Source organism: Centroberyx affinis, unplaced genomic scaffold (genome assembly GCF_046629955.1).
Source record: "Centroberyx affinis isolate AG114_WGS23_722 - 3 ecotype Tasmania unplaced genomic scaffold, CSIRO-AGI_Caff_v1 ptg000898l_1, whole genome shotgun sequence".
Lineage (NCBI taxonomy): Eukaryota > Metazoa > Chordata > Actinopteri > Beryciformes > Berycidae > Centroberyx > Centroberyx affinis.
The window spans coordinates 229,451-248,410 of record NW_027279484.1 but is presented as its reverse complement, the minus strand read 5'-3'; the positions used below and the strand labels follow the sequence as shown (position 1 = coordinate 248,410).

The 18,960-nt window shown below is 43.3% G+C and overlaps 1 protein-coding gene across 1 annotated transcript in view; it reads left to right on the top strand.

Annotated features, from left to right (window-relative positions):
* hhip (hedgehog interacting protein) overlaps positions 1-18,232 on the top strand; it is a 34,727-nt gene extending 16,495 nt beyond the window's left edge. Inside the window, exons 5-13 of the mRNA XM_071521565.1 lie at positions 1,246-1,397; positions 3,085-3,258; positions 3,502-3,645; positions 3,949-4,067; positions 5,449-5,572; positions 7,037-7,182; positions 8,505-8,586; positions 17,001-17,149; positions 17,525-18,232. Coding sequence (XP_071377666.1) covers positions 1,246-1,397; positions 3,085-3,258; positions 3,502-3,645; positions 3,949-4,067; positions 5,449-5,572; positions 7,037-7,182; positions 8,505-8,586; positions 17,001-17,149; positions 17,525-17,721 — 1,287 coding nt within the window. The 3' untranslated portion in view covers positions 17,722-18,232. The remainder of the gene's footprint in view (positions 1-1,245; positions 1,398-3,084; positions 3,259-3,501; positions 3,646-3,948; positions 4,068-5,448; positions 5,573-7,036; positions 7,183-8,504; positions 8,587-17,000; positions 17,150-17,524) is intronic.
* Positions 18,233-18,960: the final 728 nt, after the last annotated feature.

Sequence of the window (18,960 nt, the reverse complement as noted above, 5' to 3'; positions counted from 1 at the left end):
AGCATCTCTGCACGATGTACACTTTTTGAGGCTTTCCTGTTCTTTACTTTTCTTAATCGAAGTTAAAAAAAGAAACAAGCTGTTTTGGATCGATACGATCACACACACACACACACACACACACACACAGACACACGCACACAAAAAAATCTAGGGGCCACTTTAAAAACATTCTTAACACCTAAGCCTGGCATTCTGTTCATTCTTTTGTCAAGAAGAAATAGTGAGGGAGAGTATGGCATAAAAAAGGGCCGACCTGGCTTGCCTTGCCTAGGGAATGAAATGCTATAGCTGATTATTACAGCTAACTATGATGGGAGGACCACCAGGGTAGTGACAACTGATGTAGCTGCCTCCGGGGTGAGACAAAGGTTTACATATTACACAAGCAATTTAGATGTTTTCTAAACATGTTGCCAAGACAGTGGGAGTTGGCAGCTCCTTCCTTGTTTAGGTTTTCTTTCTTTTTTCCTCTTTTACTCTCCTTCTCTCCCCCCCCCCTCCCCCCCCTTTCTACCCAGCCTTGAATTTTGCATGGATTTTGTGTAAACCAGGAAAGAGCGAAGGGGACGGGGAGGAAAAAGCAAGGACTGAAGCACTCTGCACTTTTGTGCTCTCTATGAACTGTGAGTGAGCTAATAAATTCTTTCAGCCACTCAGCGTAGCATTCACGGATATCCCCCAAAGATTACACACACAAATCACCGCACAATGGAGGCCACCGGGAGGGCCTGGGCGTCACAGGGGCCCCCGACCCTGAGGACAAGCGCACATAACCAGGCAGGAGAGAAGACAGACTGGGCAAAGGGCGGGGAGGGTGGGGGTTGTAGAGGGGGTGCAGCTCTGCCCAGAGTCAAACGCTTTATAATGGTTGGTAATGGTATAGTCAAGGAGGTTGGTGGAGGTGCGGAGTGAAACAGGCAAGGCTGGAAAAAGAAAGAAAGAAAGAGAGAGAGCGTGAGAGAGAGAGAGAGAGAGAAAGAGAGAAAAAAGCAGGGGTGTGAAAGAAAATGCAATGGATAAATAAAATAGTGGATTAGAGAGTTTGGAGAATAAAAGGCGGTGGGGGGCGATCGGCCTGTAGGGGGTGCATGTAGTGGCCGTGGTGATGATGATGAAGATGACTGGGGGGAGGGGAGGAGGGGGTTATGGATTGGCTTTGATTCCAGCCCCACACAGCCAAGCAGAAGCTGAGTAGGGACATAATTAACTCCTGGATCTTTTGTGTTTCTCATCTGACTGCAGGGCGGAGATGAAAGGGGCCTGCTAAGCCTGGCATTCCACCCCAATTACAAGAAGAATGGCAAGCTCTACGTCTCCTACACCACCAACCAAGAACGCTGGGCCATCGGACCACACGACCACATTCTCCGTGTGGTTGAATACACCATTTCGAGGTAATAGGAGAAGTCTGTGCCAAACCTACCGAAAATATGAACTTCTCACTGCCTGAAAGAAACACCAACACAGCAGCTGCCGAATGGTCCGAATATTATATTGACTAGATATTGTACTGACTATCATAGGCTGGACATTCCATGTGTTTCCCGCATAGGAACGCCCACTTACTGTGGTCAAAGAGGTTAGATTTTGTGGCATCTTTCCTAAAAAATTGCAAGACAGTTTACAATGTTTTCTGTGTTACGAAGTGTGAAAGTTAGTGAAAATTGCAAGCCATATAAGAGTTCCCATCATCTGCTTTATAATAAGCGCTTTCATATAACTATTTATCACTGATTAATTGCAACAATTTGTGAAAATTGTGAGCCTTGTCATTTTCTGAATAGACATGAGAGGCATATATGGCAAAATTGTGAGCATTTGCAGTATTTGTGGGGCATATTTGATTTTGTGAAAAATGTTGTGATCACAGGAGTCCAGGAGGGATTAATTAGAATATCACTGACCATTTTCATTCTAACAACATTGATTTGACACATTTTTGTACTCCAAAAGTACACAATATAGTGGCTATTACCATTGTAACCCATGACAGTGTAAATAGTAAAGTTTGAAGGGCACACATGAGGAACAGTGTCTTTTTTTCCACAAATACAGTATAACAAACAAGGATTTTTGTTGTCTTGTGGGTTTAGAATGTAGCCACTGCTACCCAGTGTTCCTTGTGCAATGTTTTTGCTGACAAGGAAAGCTTTGCATTCAAAGAAAATGTAATAGCAGTTTATTTACAGCACATCTCTTATGATGATTGTGATGTTCTGCCTTGTGCTGTTTAGACTTCACACCCCTTTCACAATGACCTGTGATTAAGAAAACAATCTTTCCTCACGAACATGTTAAAGTGTTACATTTTAATTTTCATAATCGCCGTTGTATGTATGTTGTCATGGTGACTGCAGTGTGTAGCCTTTAATTTGAGGGTCCAATATAGCGATGGCAACCAGTTTAAGTATTTGATGGTAGTTTAAGAGAGTCATTTTTTCTTTGGCAAGCTGCTTTTAAAAACATCAGGAGTTTACCCTGCCCAAAATAACAGATCATTAAATATTTGTTGCTGATACTATGAAGCCAAATCCTCACTTTCTACTAGGAATTGTGCAACATTTTGAAGCCTGGGTTACAGCTTGAGAGATCCACCCAGTGTCTTAGCCATGATGGGAGCTTTTATGATGCGTCAGATCTAGACTAAATGTCTCCAGACAACAAACTATTTAAACTCATTTAACATTGGATTTGGCTTTGTTGTGTCAGCGTTTCTTATTCATGCAATGGTATCATTTTACCCGCCGACATAATTGTCTTCCAGGAATTAGTGACTATCTGAATGCCTCCATGTTTATCAAGTTAATTATATTTCAAAACATTAGATGCCATTTCCTCAGTAGCTTTCGGCACAATTCATAATACAGTCTCTGTCCCATTGTTCCAGTGGCATCCAAAGCCACTTACACAGACCACACTGCAGTGCATATTTGCAGATATTCAGATCAGAATTTATGAAAGCATATCAGGAAAAGTAGCAGATAATGCTGAGAGGTATTGTTTATCTTTTCGTGTAGCAGCCATCACTTGTGCATCACACTGACAGAAAACCAATAGTGAAGCATTGTGTCCCACCTTTAGGAAAAACCCGAACCAGGTGGACACCAGGACGGTGCGGGTGCTGATGGAAGTGGCGGAGCTGCACAGGAAGCACCTAGGAGGCCAGCTGCTGTTTGGCCCTGACGGCCTGCTGCACATCGTCCTGGGAGACGGCATGATCACCCTAGATGACATGGAGGAGATGGATGGGCTCAGGTGAGATCGCCGGTCAAAGGGTCACGGGGTCATGTGTTCCAGAAATAACCTGTGCGTGCCCAGAGACAGTGAAGCGGTTTTAAGTTCCCCACCTCTGGGACCGCATGTGCGCCTTGCTGATCCAGGATTGAATCCTGCCAACGATTCCTCTCCTGTTTCTCCCCTACTCTGTCTGTTTTGTTTCTGTCTTATTATCCTCGCTCCACTGTAAAAGTATATTTTGTTTGTGCGTTTTGAATGCAGTGATTTCACAGGATCCGTGCTAAGGGTAGATGTGGACACGGACTGCTGTACGTCTCCGTACTCGATACCCAGAAACAACCCCTACTTCAACAGCACCAACCAGCCGCCTGAAATCTTTGCCCATGGACTGCATGACCCAGGCAGGTGAGTGAAACACTTAATGGGACACTCCTACAACACCATCACACTGAGGAACTTTGTGCAGGGTTTTTATTCCTGGCACGATAATTGCAATGTGTGAAAATTGTCTAATAGACTGACAAATATGTATACATTTTTATATAAAATGCAAGTAGTTTCGATAACAGTACTGCTGTTTTGGAAGATGCACGTAAACTCAGCATTTTGCAATGAAACCCTCGTCACTCCTCTTCTTATTTCCACCTCACAGTTGTCATGACGTTACTTTTGTTTCCCCTGTGTTCATCCTGGCCATCCGTACTGTAGGTGTGCAGTGGATCGCCATCAAATGGACAATGGGACTCTCCTGATCCTGTGTACAGATGCCAGTGGCAAAAACACATCAGCAGGGAGAATACTGGAGATCGTTAAGGGGAAAGATTATGGTGAGTTCCAATTTCCCTGACATTTTCCAAAAATGTTGATAAAATTGACCTTTTTGTGTCTGGAATTCATTATTTCTTGCACTAATGTTGCTCATGATGAAAATAACTAAGTCTGGCCACTGCTTGAGTTTTGTTTGATGGCCTCACAGCTTGAGAAAGTGCTATGCAATCTCATGAAAATCCATTATCCTGTTGGATCACCTTTCATATTTATTTGCTGAAAAATGACATCTGTTTTTACAAATGTCTTTCATTTTGTAAGAACATGGTATTTTGGCTTGTCTCCAATATGTTCAGAAACACACCAGGTTGAGTGCGGAGCGAGCAAAGCTTGAATGCAAAAATGATGCGATCTAGAAAGATTCCTCCCTCATAGTGTGTAGTTTTGCCAGGGGAATGTGAGATTGTGTCCATGAATATGATTTATAGCTGTCAACAACAATGACTGTCTAGATGACGGGTTCGCACTATTGAAAACACAGCTGAGAGGGGCCCAGTTCTTCTCTTTATGGAGCTCAAGAAAATAATCAATACCAGCAGCGTCTTGACAACGCTTAGCCTACTTCTCTTCATAAAGAAGAAATTATTGCTATTTGTTTCAAATTACATTGGGCTGCTTATTTCTGCCACACATTGAGTGTTGTTTTGGCCACCCAAGATAACCCCTCAACCCCAATCCCTCACTCCATTACCCAGCCACCTTTCATGTCTGATTGAACCAGTTACCCAAACTCCAAAATGATCACAGTTGGGAAACGGACCCCACCAAGTCCTGGATCATAAATTTTTAGGGACAAAGAACCTCCATTCATACTTGCCTTTGCCAAGACAACTGTAATCCAAAAAATATGCCATAGTGCCTCAACATCCTGCTTGTGAATAAAAGATTGATATACTCCGTTTCAGTTTTAATAAAGACACATAACAGTTCAAGTTGGCAGCCATGGAAGCAGCCTTCAACTATTTTGCTGTCCCATTCAAATAGAGATTACTTTTATTTTTGTTTTTTTTATTAAATCAATGTCTCACTAATAGGAACCATATACCACTATATTCTAATGGACTATTGACAGATTGCAGTAAACATGGATATTCTTTTTAAGTCTAAGACAAACAACACAGCCCACATTATTGTAGGCATAAATTATGTTATGGTTTTAAGCAAATCATTCGATTACAACCATTGCAGGATGCAGATTAAAGTAAGTTTCATGTTCAGCATTTATGTATAGGCTAAACCTCAGTGAAGTGGAGATAGTTTTATGTCTCTGATGAAACAACACTGTGTCTATTGTCGATAGAGGCAGGTAGACTGTGGTTGACTATCTGCACTGTGTATGAAGGACTTAAATTAGACCTTTGCCTCCTCGTCCCTCTGTAGAAAACGAGCCTTCCATCTATGACCTGCAGTCCAGCGGAGGGGCTTCACCTGTAGGAGGCTTCATCTACAGAGGCTGCCAGTCTAGAAGACTCTATGGCAGTTACGTGTTTGGAGACAAAAATGGGTAAGTAATAATAAAAAGGGCTGACTGACACACTCCGTTGGTGAGAAAGTGCTGGTAAACAATGTAATTGAAAAATGAAGCAGCTACACCTTGTGAAATCTTGGTAAACTCCCTGCATTCTTGCCTTGATGTCTGGAAAGCTGAGCCCTCCTATATTATGAAATGATTTTTTGCCATTTTTTACCTTTATTAGACAGCTGAAAGAGACAGAAAAGACTTGAAGTGAAAGAGGGGGGTGACATGCAACAAAAAGTCCTGGGCTGGATTTGAATGGTACATATTCGATTCAGTTTAGATGGTACGCGCCTTAGACCACCGAGCCACCAGGACGCCCCAGTGCAGTTGATTTATGAGCTATCAGAAACATCTTCAGCCTCACTGAGATGAACATGACTCTTCTTTTTCATCTCAAATTGACCTAATCACCCCTCCCATGCGTCGGCGTGTGCCAAAGTAAACCCGACGTTCCATCCACGTGGGGGAAAACATCAGTATTACGTTACTGTCACCACTACGGCTCGGCTCATTCAGTGTAAATGGAGATTAGACATCCTGCCCTGTGCTGTTCACACTTTTCTTTGGTTTGTAATTCATCCTACTTTGCTGATGTCAAACACTGACGCTAGTGTAAACAAAGGAAGTAAATAGTCAGGGGGAAACGCACTATCAGGAGTTGGCATTGCGTTTGAAAAATTGTGCGGTCGTGGATCCTGTGCCTCATTACAGTTTTGCGGCATATTGTTGTGGCTGAGTGAAGCCTCTGGCATGACGTTTGTTTTGAAACTAAAAGGCCGAGTCTTAAATGACGCCATGTGGACCGTGGGGGTGGAAACGGAAGATGGATCAATGAACCATGTTATCATAAGTAAAAGTTGTGTCCTCGTTTGCAGATCTCCACTGGAACTTGGCTAATACTGCTGCCAATGAATTACATAGTATTTCTCACATTTTCAATGATTTATGAGTAAGAAACGCATATCATGTACACAACCAGTCAAAAGTTTAGACACACACATTTTTCTTTATTTTTCCTATTTTTCACATTTTAGAATAATAGTAAAGACATTAACACTATGAAATAACACAAATGGAATAATGCAGTAACCAAAAAAGTGTTAAACAAATCAAAACTATCTTATACTTTAGATTTAGATTTTAGCTTTAAAGTAGCCGCCCTTTGCCTTGATGGAAAGGCAAAGGCTTTGGAAAGAAATTCATACACAGGCATCAACTTCACTATTCATATTTGTCTAAAAAACAAATTTCAAGTATTTAAGCATAAGCCTTTAGATCAAAATGGCTTTAAGATAATGAAAAACACAGTATATTCAATCAGGTGTGTCTAAACGTTTGACTGGTAGTGTACATACTGTATGGTATCATCCAACAGCTGACATTAGCTATACCGATAAAGCATTGGTTGCAATAATTGATAAATGGTTTGTGTGCTTTGTTTTGTCTCAGTAATCTGCGGATCCTGCAGAAGTCTTCATTGTCAACATCAGCAAGTGGTGAAAAGTGGCAGGAGAAAGCTCTGTGTCTGGGCTCCTCCAGCTCCTGCGGCTCTACGCTCGTGGGACACATCTTGGGCTTTGGAGAGGATGAACTGGGTTAGTAGAGCAACAGTTAGACACCAAACTGAACAACCACTGAGACAGACAGGGGGTAATATCTTTCAAGAAAGCCCCACATTATGCACTTTTATGTCCCTTTCCTTTCCTTTCCTTTCCCTTTCTTTGGTTCTCCCTCTCTACATCCATATGAGTGACAGCTTAAGTGTCAACAAATCTCCTGAAGTCAGAGTTGGGTGTCACAACATGGAGCCATCTTGACACTCCTGTTGACTCAAAATGACAGATCTCAAAACTTTGGAAAAACCATTATTTAGAGTCATTGGGTGTTGTATATGTAACAGTGGTACATGTATTTACATAAAACACCCTCGTGCGGAATTTTCCACTTGGTAATTTGACAAGATCATTGTACTGTTTTGCACCAACACAGGGTGTATCCCATCGGAAAACAAGACACTCAAAGCTACAGGGAAACTAATACTTTGACTCTACCTCTATGGCACATTCCCAACAGGATATTAAACAGTGCGTGCTTCCCTCTGGATTAACTGTCATTTCCAAAAGATAGCACTGATACTCAAAGGATCCATTTATGGGCTGTGTGTTTGGCCACCTACAAGGCGGTGTTTTGCATAGAATAGTGAGATGTGTTATTGTTTACCTGGGGGACTGCACCATTCAGATAAGGTGGGGTGAGCTGAGGTGAGCTGAATTATGATACAGAACATATTGACCAGTTGGACCGAATGGTTCCCCGCCAACAAATTATTCGGCGGCAGCTTTCGTTTAAAATGAAGACACGATGTGCGTTGCTCACGCAGCCATCAGAAATGGTTAATCGCTGTTCTTGCCAGGTCTTGGAGTTGTTATTTGACGAGGTATTTGAAGATTTCTGCATTTGATCATGATTTGCAAGTGATGCAAGAATTGTGGAGGGGTGGGCACGTGTCCCAAAGTATGGGCCCCACAGACACATGTTTACAATTTGTCCCCTTATGGAACTTTCTTGCGGGCTTGTTCCTCATTAAATTATCCGCCTGGTTCCCAGTCATGAGTATCCAATTGTCCCATTAAACTCTTTCTTAAAGTCCCATGGCAAGTGCAGCACTGCAGAAGCCTTTAGCTAGAATCCCTCTCCTCTCCTCTCCTCTCCTCTCCTCTCCTCTCCTCTCCTCTCCTCTCCTCTCCTCTCCTCCTTGATGTTGATGCATGCATGGACTAGAGAGTGTAGTCTACTGATTACACTCATTCATCATCGAGGGCTCCACAAGTGTACTTGAGCATAAAGGTTAATCATTGGGACATATACAGCATATTAAAAGCTATGTCTATGTAGTAACTCTGTTGCTCTTTCTCAGGTGAGGTCTACATACTGGCAAGCAGTAAAAGCATGGCACAGTCACACAGCGGGAAACTCTACAAGTTGGTGGACCCCAAAAGGTACAATCAAGACATTACTGTTCTTTTTTTCTTGGGGTGCATTGTTTGACAGTTGGAAGGGAGTTTTGAGAAAGCTTTATTTTTCCTACCTTATATGTTTGTAGGTTATGGTGATTTCAAATTGTAATTGGGTAATATTCAGCAAGTAAGCGACCCCTTTAATGTTATGTGTGCAATCTAATGAGACGCCACCAAACTAGTCATCCATTACCAATTACATGCTGACTTTATTCCATGTTAAGACGAAGGAGATCACAGATATATCACATGAGATGCTCCTTCAGATCTTGCGCGCAGCGTATCGACTCGCACGCAACCATGGAAGTGTGGTAAATCAGATTTTACAGAAGAACCACAGCAACATCTTTACTTTCTCATTTTCCTCCTTTCAGTCCCTCACTACTTACATGTCTCCCCCCCCACACACATACACATTTAACACATCGCTGTGACCAGAACCCTTATCCCCTTCAGCAAGTCGTCACATGAAAATCTCTCTTGGCCAACACAAACTCTGAGCAGTAACCGGAGAGTAAGCATAGCATTTCAAAATGTTAGTGTAAGGTATTCCTAACAGCAGCACTGACTAGCTGGCCACTTTCACCCTGGTAACATAACTATGGCCTGCTGGTTATTTTCGGAACATTTGACAGCAGGGTTTATACTGCTGAGAGTAAAGAAAACGCAAAGGCACCTGTTGTCAAGCATAGAGACCTCCAGTTTACGTTTATTTAAGCACATGTAGAAACACATGCACAAGTCCAGCATATTTTCTTAGTCTTAATGTGGACGCAGTTCAACAAAACTACACCTCAGTTTTAGTTTGAGTGGTGGAATCAGGTCTAGTGCTGTGCTCCCTCTTGCTAAATGAGTTGCTGCTCAACAATTGGAATGTGTCTGTGTGCTTGTGTGTGTGTGTGTGTGTGTGTGTGTGTGTGTGTGTGTGTGTGTGTGTGTGTGTGTGTGTGTGTGTGGTCGCGCATGTGTGTGTGTGTTTGTGTCATAATCCTTACCATATGCATCACTGTATTAAAAATCATCTTGTAAATGATGAATTTTTGTGCCAAGCCAAGTACATTTGAAAAACATTTGTCACTGCACATGAGAAAATATGCGCATGTGCATGAAGTCACCCCTCACAATACAGGATGGATGTGTAAACGTTTGTTCCTAATATATTATCCAGGCAGTAAAGAAATCATATTGAACACAAGCAGAGCCACTAACTGTCTAACTCAAACCAGTTGCTTATTAAGAGTCTGTTTCAAAGTGAACCTCCCGTGTTTCTGCCCATCCTCTTGTCAACACACTTGAAGGTGTTGAGAAAGTGAGATCCTGTAGAGTTAGTCCCATCTACTCTGGTCCTGCCAAAATACACATGGAACATAGGGAATTTTCATATTATAACAGTCCTTTTAAGTACGAACCAGAGTTCATAGGTTGTTACATTGTATTGGTACGGATTTTTTCACATTGCTTAGTGAACTTATTGGACAGATATTTTGGCAGGAGTACAAAAAATCTAACTACAATGGCACTCAGAGGGCGTTTTCAAATTATAACGCTACACCCACGCTACTTGCATTTTCAACAGACATCCCATGGCGATATTTGATATTTCATACACTGCAGTATCAATCTCTGGATCAATTGATCCACACTACGGTCCAAATGGAAGAAGACCGAGGCCGCAATCTTTTGGTCCGCACCCTGAGTCTGCATGGCGTGTTCACACCTGCCTAAATGATCTGAACTTAGCAAAAAGTTTGTAAAGTCTGCACCAAACGATATAGGTGTGAAAGTTGCCTTACTTAGAGCACAAGAAAAGTCCCAAACGAATTATGTTTCTATAGACTGTCAGATCCAATCAAGAGAGAGAGAGAGAGAGAGAGAGAGAGAGAGAGAGACAGATCAAGTAAGAGAAGCAAAGAGAGAGAGTGTGTTTGTATGCCTCAGTATCACAATAGAAACATATCCCCAGCTAATTACTCCTAGGTGATGACAGTGCCACCCAAGTCTTAGCACAATTAATTACACCACAGATGTTTCAAAGGGGCCCTGGTGGCTCACTCCGTATTTATGTTCTCTGGCATGGCCGCTGGACGCGTTTCTCCCAAAGAACAATTCTTTCCACCATCGATTGGGCTTGTTTAGTCTGCGCAGACCCTGTGGTGTTGGAGTCCTGACTCTTAACACACTCTGGCTTCGTTATTAGGATCTTGTTACAGGGAGGGTGGAGAGGGGGCGACAGGGGGAGTAAAGGGGGTAGCTAACGCGTCTGACCTCAGCGCGTTATCAAGTCGGGTGGTCCTCCCCTCTTCCTCTTCCATACTGTGGGGACATCTGGACCCTAAAGCCTTCTCAGAAAGGGGTTTTTGTTTTAGACTGTGGTGGTTTTGAGGTCCGATATAGCATCTAGCATTGTGTTTTGATCAATTGTGTGTTTGGGAACATAGACGGGGGGAAAGAGGAAACTGTTGGGGAGAGCGAGCGGCGGAGGCTTACAGGGAAACTTCAGCCATAAAATCCCTCAGCAGTGTTTGTGTAAACATGTCCTGGCCAGATGACTTCATTTCTAGGTATTTGTTTGTCAGTTGGAGTACCCCTCCAATAATAAATAGGCCACCATGCATTTTGAAACGCACCGAATTGCGTGTGTGTCTGCGTGAGAGAGACAGAGAGCGAGAGAGAGAGAGATAGAGGGAGACAGAGAGAAAGAGAGAGATTGTTTGTGGGGCAGCAGTGAAAGAGACAGAAATGTTTCCAATCATCATATCATCTCTGATGTAATTCATGTAATGTCTGAGACAAAATGTGATATTGAAGATTTCTTATCTCAATTGCTCTACCACACACAGTCTGGAGTCTGCATCACTATCTGCATAATGCATCCAGAGGGATAATCTGCTCTAAAGAGATCTAACCTCCTGTATGAACCTTAAACTTACTAGAGCAATGCAGCCGCCCCAATTCAATTGAAACTCCAGTGTGATTGTGGTTTACTTGCACATATAACCAGCTAATTGAGTGCCAGGCTGACTACTTTTCAGTCAGTCCCACTGTAGCCTGCATGTAATAACATAGTTATTTAGAGAGAGAGAGAGCTTTTTATTTATCTCAGGAACAAATAAAGCCAGAAAGACCCCTCTCTCTTTTGAGAGAAGAAACACACTAACAAACAAAGATAATATGATACAGGACAGGGATTGCTCTCAGGCTCTCTGTGTATATATGGTATAGGGGCCACATAGTAAGGTTACATGTCACTGCCATGTTGTTTATGATATCATAATGAAAGAGGCACACATTGCCTTGCATCTGCAATGGGACAGAATCCGCTGTGCTCTCACAGTTGGTCCTTGGCAAGAGCTTAATTGTAACATGAAAAGTCAGATCTCCTGCTGATTCCTGTTGTTAAAAGTAATTTGCCTTTCTATTTGTTACAGCCCCTATCTGCAGACAAGTGGGAAAGTAGTATCATGAAACTGTTTTCACACGTTTGGGTTTTGTCAGCTGTAGACAGGGCTGATTGAATTACAGTGAGCAGGGACCTTGAAAAGGCAAAGTGAACTTCGAATAGGGTCCTGGGACCTCTTTTATGAACTTCATTAGCTATGGAAGTCACAAATCACTGAATGGTCTGGGCAAGGAGGCTGCGTGTGTTCGTTGGTGAATGTATTTATCTGTATGTGTGCTTCTCTGCGTGCTTGTGTGTTTTGTGCGTACAGATATAGTCTGTGTGGGTGGTGGGTACACGCGAACGTGCACATCTGTGAGCGTGTGTGAGTGTGCGGGACGCTAGCTCCCAGCACGCTGCAAAAAAAAAAAAGCCTTTCTTTATTCTCCTATCCCTCCTAAATCTTCCTACTTCTCTACTGTGGTCCTCCCCTTGACAAAGCTGCTTGCCAGTCCCACTGAATAGCCCTGGCTCCTACAATACACAGTAAATTTCTTACACAATTAAAACAAGGAATGAAGCTACAAAAGAGGCCCCCAAACAATGGAGTCGGATGACAAAACAGCAAAAGAGACCACACTGGGCCGTTTGATTAAGCCATTGTTAGGGTGCACAATGTACACCACTCCACAGCCCTTTTCTCACATATACCTCGTGTCAATCAAACAGGCCCTGCGAGCCAACAAGCTAAACACACACACACACACACATGCACACTAACAAACACTGCAATCAAACAGATCAGGGATGAATTTGAGGCAGTTAAAGCATGTAGCATCTGATTCAGCAGACCTGAATGGATGTCAGTCTTAAGATAAGTCAGTGTTTCACTTCTCCTGATGCCAGGACAGAAGAGAGGGCAGTTTTTAGCTGATAACACCAGTCTTAACCTACTCTAATCTTCCTAGTTCTCAGTCTCACCTCTGTATCCATACACTGTCATTGCTAAAATAATAAGGCCAGCCTCCTCTCCCCTCCCTGTTAATTTTAATTAAGACAGTCTGTGTTTTACACAAGCATCCGGCCATATTTTCATCGTCATCATCATCTCTCTCTCCATCTATCTACCTCTCACCCTGTCTCCCTCTCTCTCTCCCACTCTCTCGCTCACACACATGCACCCCTCCCAAAGTTGATAAATTCCCACAGTGGCTGTTGACCCAGCTGCCTTTGTCAAGTGGCGCTACCAGCAGGTGCTGTTTTCACAGCCACCCTGGCAGTCGTACAGCCTGTTTAGTAGCGCTGCTGACCCCTGCCTGCTATTAACAGTGTTAGCTACAGACCCCCCAATCCTCCGGGGACTCTCGCTCTTTCTCTCTCTCCCTCTCGCTCTGTTCCCTTCCCTCCTTCGCTCTTTTTTTAACTACATGCAGCCTGCCACAACAAAAGCCAGCGTGGATGGGAAAGGGAAGACAGAGTCTGGAGTTGGGTGCTGATGGGAGCATGGGAATCGCCCCCTCCCTGAAAGCACACACACACATGCACGCGTGCACTCACACGCACGCACACACACACACACACAGACACACCCTTCCAGTCCCCGTCTTGCCGCTACACACTGCCATCAGTCAATGTGGCTGTCAGAATAACACTTTCCAAACTATGAAGTACACACACACACATACTCAAATAAGCAAGCATGCTTATCATCATACAAAATCTCAGCCACTGTTATTTATCCATGGACTGACAAAGCCCCTAATCTTATTAACATGACTGTATGCAGAAGAAATGATCACCCAAGTTGTAGCCTCTTAACTCCATCCAGTTCCGCTTTCTACTGCAGATTGATCATTAGCTCTCTGCAGCAGTGATTGATGGGGCCTGTTCTGCTATGGTCTCGTAATCCCTACGTACACACACACACACACACACACACACACACACACACACATACACACACACACACATACTTGCTCATACTTGTGCCTCTCAGTTCTCATACCACCACCAGTCCACCGGAGTCCAGTTACCATGCCTGTGTGTGTGTGTGTGTGTGTGTGTGTGTGTGTGTGTGAGTGTGTGTGCATTCCTTCTGTGTCCAGGAAATTGTCTTGCCTCATTACATACAACAGGGATGTTTATGCATCCATATTTCTCTCTCTCTCTTTCACACACGCATGCACACACACACACACACGCACACACTGCTTGCAAGTGGGCAATAGGCACTTCACATTTGAACTTCATTACGCACAAGCTATATTATTTCCAGATTTTTAGAGCGTGATATGAAATTATTCTGTTTCAGCCCATTTGGTGATGTGCGTGTCTGGATGTTTGTCTTGATATGAAATGATCACAATATGTCTCTTTGCTGTGCACATGTGGTGTGGGGATGTCTAAGTGTGTGTGTGTGTGTGTGTGTTATCCAGATCAGGTGTATATGTGTGGGACACTGTGTTAACCTTGTGTCTTGTTTTGTTCTTGGAGGAAATTGAGGAAAAAATGAGTCAAATCAATAAAAGCACTAAACTTGGCAGATGTGGCTATACAGTTCCATCTTAGATGTTTGCTTAAAAAAATGGACCAGATGAAGGAAAAATATCGCCAAAACCCTGGATATTAAAATGCTGATATTCCTCTCAATTTTCTATGCCTATAGCTTTCTTATTCATAACTGTAGAACCATTATCAAATGATTATCTAATTATGCGCCTGGATTTTTTAAAAAGTGGCTTTAAAATAATACATTCCATAGTTGTAAAAAAAAAAAAATATGGTACAGATTAGAGATACATTTTTAACTTATGAAAGCCTATACCTCAATATGCATCAGATTAGATAACCATCCTATTTATGGTGTCTGGCCTGGGATGAACCTCAAAAATAGTTGATATGGCGCCCTGCAAATCATCTGAGATCATAGAAACAATCTGCTGAGTTTTCTGAAGTTGCAGTAACACACTTCAGTTCATCCTGGGTTTGGAACAGGCAGAACAGCATCAGTCCAACAGTGGACGATGTGTGTGATTGTACACAAAGTTGTATGTTTACGCATGTCTTGGCCTGCTTGTTATGCCATTAATAAATAACCTTACATTGGACATATAGGCATTGCGGGTGCTAAAACCTTGTTTTCTGATCTACTAAGACCCATGCTTTCAGGGCATTTGCGCCTGAAATCATGGGTTGATGTGTGTGCGCCGTTTTTTGCGGTTTGGTCTAATTGCATATGCATTTGTGGGTGTTCCAACGCTGGGGCGCAAAATAAAGGGAAGGATTTATGGAAATTGGCAGTGAACGTGATTTATCAAGAGGCGGTGGCCGTTAACACCTACTGATTGCGCACGGAATTTAAGACCTAGGAAAAGCATGTCTTATCATTTTGCGCATAGGATAGCTCTGCTGAAACTGTCTCTGGAACCGGCTCTAAGAGCAAAGTGACACAGCTAAAGCTAAAACATGTGTGCGTAATAACTGTCACGACAGTGGAGAGGTGTGTGCGCGGCTTCTCCAGCTATATGAAACCATACCTTCACCCTCTCCATCTCTCCCACACCTGGCACCTGCGTCTCAGTCTCACTCTCTTGCACTTGCTCCTTCAAGGGAGTTAAGGCTCCTCTTTGGCTTTATTTATGGTCAGAATTTTGTTTCACCTCCTGATATCATACCAGCGCTTTTTACCTCCACTAAATCGCGCTTGTGGTGCCCAACTGCAATGACTTTATGTCGTTCCAGTGACTTTTTACGCGCGGGTAAAACATCTCTTCTCCGCAGCTCTTTGGGGTTTTCTCTGCCACCACTTCCAGCTCCACTGGAGAGACATTTGCGCTTCTTTTCCCCATCATTACGTTGCCGCTAATGGGCTATTGTGCGCATTGCTTGACCCTTGTATTAGCGCAGTCGCAATTCTAATTAATTATCTGCGCCTCTGCTCATTTGCGTGCGCTACTTTAGCAAATACCATGCACTGTGGTACCGATTGCACCCGCAATTTCTTTTGCGCTGCGCCGGGAATTACGACATGTTAGTAGATCTGGGCCATAGTGGCTACAGGTACAATGGTGCAATGGCAAAAAAGGGTTAAACATAGTTACGATAGAAAGCAGTATTGTTTATGTTCACGTTTCCTTGGTGATGACTACAGTATTTCCACAAATCACAGTATTACATTACTTTCTGATGAGGAGAGATTCTTATATTCTCCAAATCTGCTTTCCCTAGAGTGGGTGAAAGTTGATTAGCCTTTCAAATGTTTTTGTTTTCACATTCAGTCATCCAAAATTCCTGTTATATCTACAACTACGCATCTTTCCACCTCAGTTTGCTTGCCTTTCACATCAACACCACCCATATACCTCCCTAGTTATATTCTATACAATCCAGTAGGAGTGTTTAAGCACAACCTTTTTCCTTAACGGATCTTCACTCAGAGCCAAAGCATTATATTTCCTCACTTCATCTCTTGTTATTCCAGTCTTTAATATGGAGAAACTGAAACATTTGAATTTTATAATGATTTTGTCTGTTTTACGAGTTTACGTTCTTGTATTTTTTGGACAAGCTTTCTTTAGGATCATCTAAGGGACATGTTTAAAAACTTTCAGGGTTTCATACCATGATGTGTTTTGTAATATGTTTATGATAATTTTCCCACCCTTTAGCCAATTTCGTCAATTTGTGCCCCACCTATTCTAATGTTTTTGAGCATCCTTTCAGTTGGGGCTGGGCGATATGGACAAAACTAATGTCATGAAAATCATAATAAATTATTTCGATATTGATATGGAACATATGCAAAATCACATATTAAATAATCAAACTGATGTTCATCGCATGATAAAAATAAAAATGTTCCCTAATTTGTTTAAATGGTATTTGCCTTTTATCATTAAGTCAGATAATTGTGAGTTATTGCCCAGCCCTACTTTCTGTGATGTTTTAAGATGCCGCCCAACTGAGATGCTTATATCCTCCGCATACTGATTTCCCCTCCCTCTGACAACTGTTGCAGGCCCCAGGTCCCTAAGGAGTGCCAGCGTCAGGTGGAGCCTCCGGAGCTGCTGATGACAACTTGTTCCCGGCACTGTAAGAACGGACACTGCACTCCTACTGGCAAATGCTGCTGCAGCCCCGGCTGGGAGGGACCCTTCTGCACAGTGGGTGAGTGCAGCGAAGATCTGCCTCTCTGCCACATGCAGACTGGTGCTGTCTGGACGCTCATTAAAAAATACAGCTTTATTTGTAGAGGACCTTTCAAGACGAGTGCCACAAAACATAGCCACACTCACATACATTCAAACATGTCTGCATCCTGCACACAAACACACACACACACACACACACACACACACACACACAATTCAACTAATAATTGATTAGGAACTCACTAGATCTTTTGCCATTTCGATTCCACAATCTGAATCTCGACAGAACCCCCGCCACAGTGTTTCTACCAGTATTTTCTTAATTTACCTTCAACTAACCCTCCTCTCTCTCTCTCTCTCTCTCTCTCTCTCTCTCTCTCTGTGACCTTAGCCAAATGTGAGCCAGGCTGCCGCAACGGGGGCGTGTGTGACGAGCCCAACAAGTGCCTGTGCAAGAGCGGCTACTCCGGAGCCCAGTGCGAGAAGGGCGAGCGGGGCATGCCCAACGACCAGGAGAAAGACGGCATACTGGACCACATAATCGACATGACCTCGTACCTGCTGGACCTGACCAGCTACATCGTATAGGGGCGCGCAGAGGGGGGGGTCTGCTCCCCGATGTCACCCCCAACAAGTCGACACAAATCTACCTACCACCACCAGCAGACTCTAACGAGGCGTCCGTCACTGGGCCTCTCAGTCTCCCTCACACCCGCGCAGGCATGCACACACACACACACACACACACACACACACACACACACACAGATACACACACACACACAGATACACACACAGGATCCCCCCGTCGGACTGTTCTTTCATCCGCGTCGCCATTACTGGACTCTTCCTCTTTCGCCTATAAGCTACTTGCTCTTGAGCACCAGGCCTGGCATCCAAGCCGTGTTCACATTTCAAGAGACCTGCAGACAGCAGCGAGATGATTGACAAGCATGGCCTAGTTATGGAAGTTACACTACGATTTCTCACTCAGAAACGCCCGCACGCGGCTGACTTACACTCCTGCTGAGCCACAGAGGAGACACCGCGGAGTCTCCACAGGAACGGCCATCTTAACTCAAGACGTTGGACGTTTTTCTGGGGGTGTGTGTTGCCTTACAGAAGCCCCCCCCCCCCCCCCCCCCCCCCCATAAACAAAAAGGAGTTTCAGGGGAGAGCTTGTCCAGTAGTTCTCTAAGGATTAATAATTCTAAGGAGTGGCGATGTTTGAGTTGAAGACCCAATTTGTGCTTACGGTCCTGTTTTTTTTTTCCATTCAAAACAAAGCAAAACAAATGTCTATGTACGCAGACTTTGAAGGGACACTCTCCTTCTCGGCGGCGGTTATATGGTAATACTGAAAATAAAGCGGAGAAGTTTATGAGAATCGTGCGGCATATAGAGCACGCTGGTTCCTTTGTGCTATACTATTCTAAAGGCACGAATACAAGAGAGATGAACCATGTTGTCTCACAGTTATGAGGTTGAGGTTGTATTTAGTTTGTGGGCACATTGTCATAAAAAGCTATAACGGTATATGTATACATTGGTATAGATTTACTCACTTGCTATCAGTGTACAGAGCAGATCTGCAACACAAGACTGTTATCTACTCAGAAATAGAAACGTGAGTGAGTACATTGTGCTTCTTTTGTCAAAGCCAGTTTCATACAATCCAAATGGAGTTATCAGCTCCCATGCACTGTATTCATTTTTTTCATTCATTTTTAACAATTGAAATGAATGTTAACATTTAATGGGATGCAATGACAACAATTTCATATTCTCACACACACACACACTAGCACAGGTTAGCAAACTCCTTTC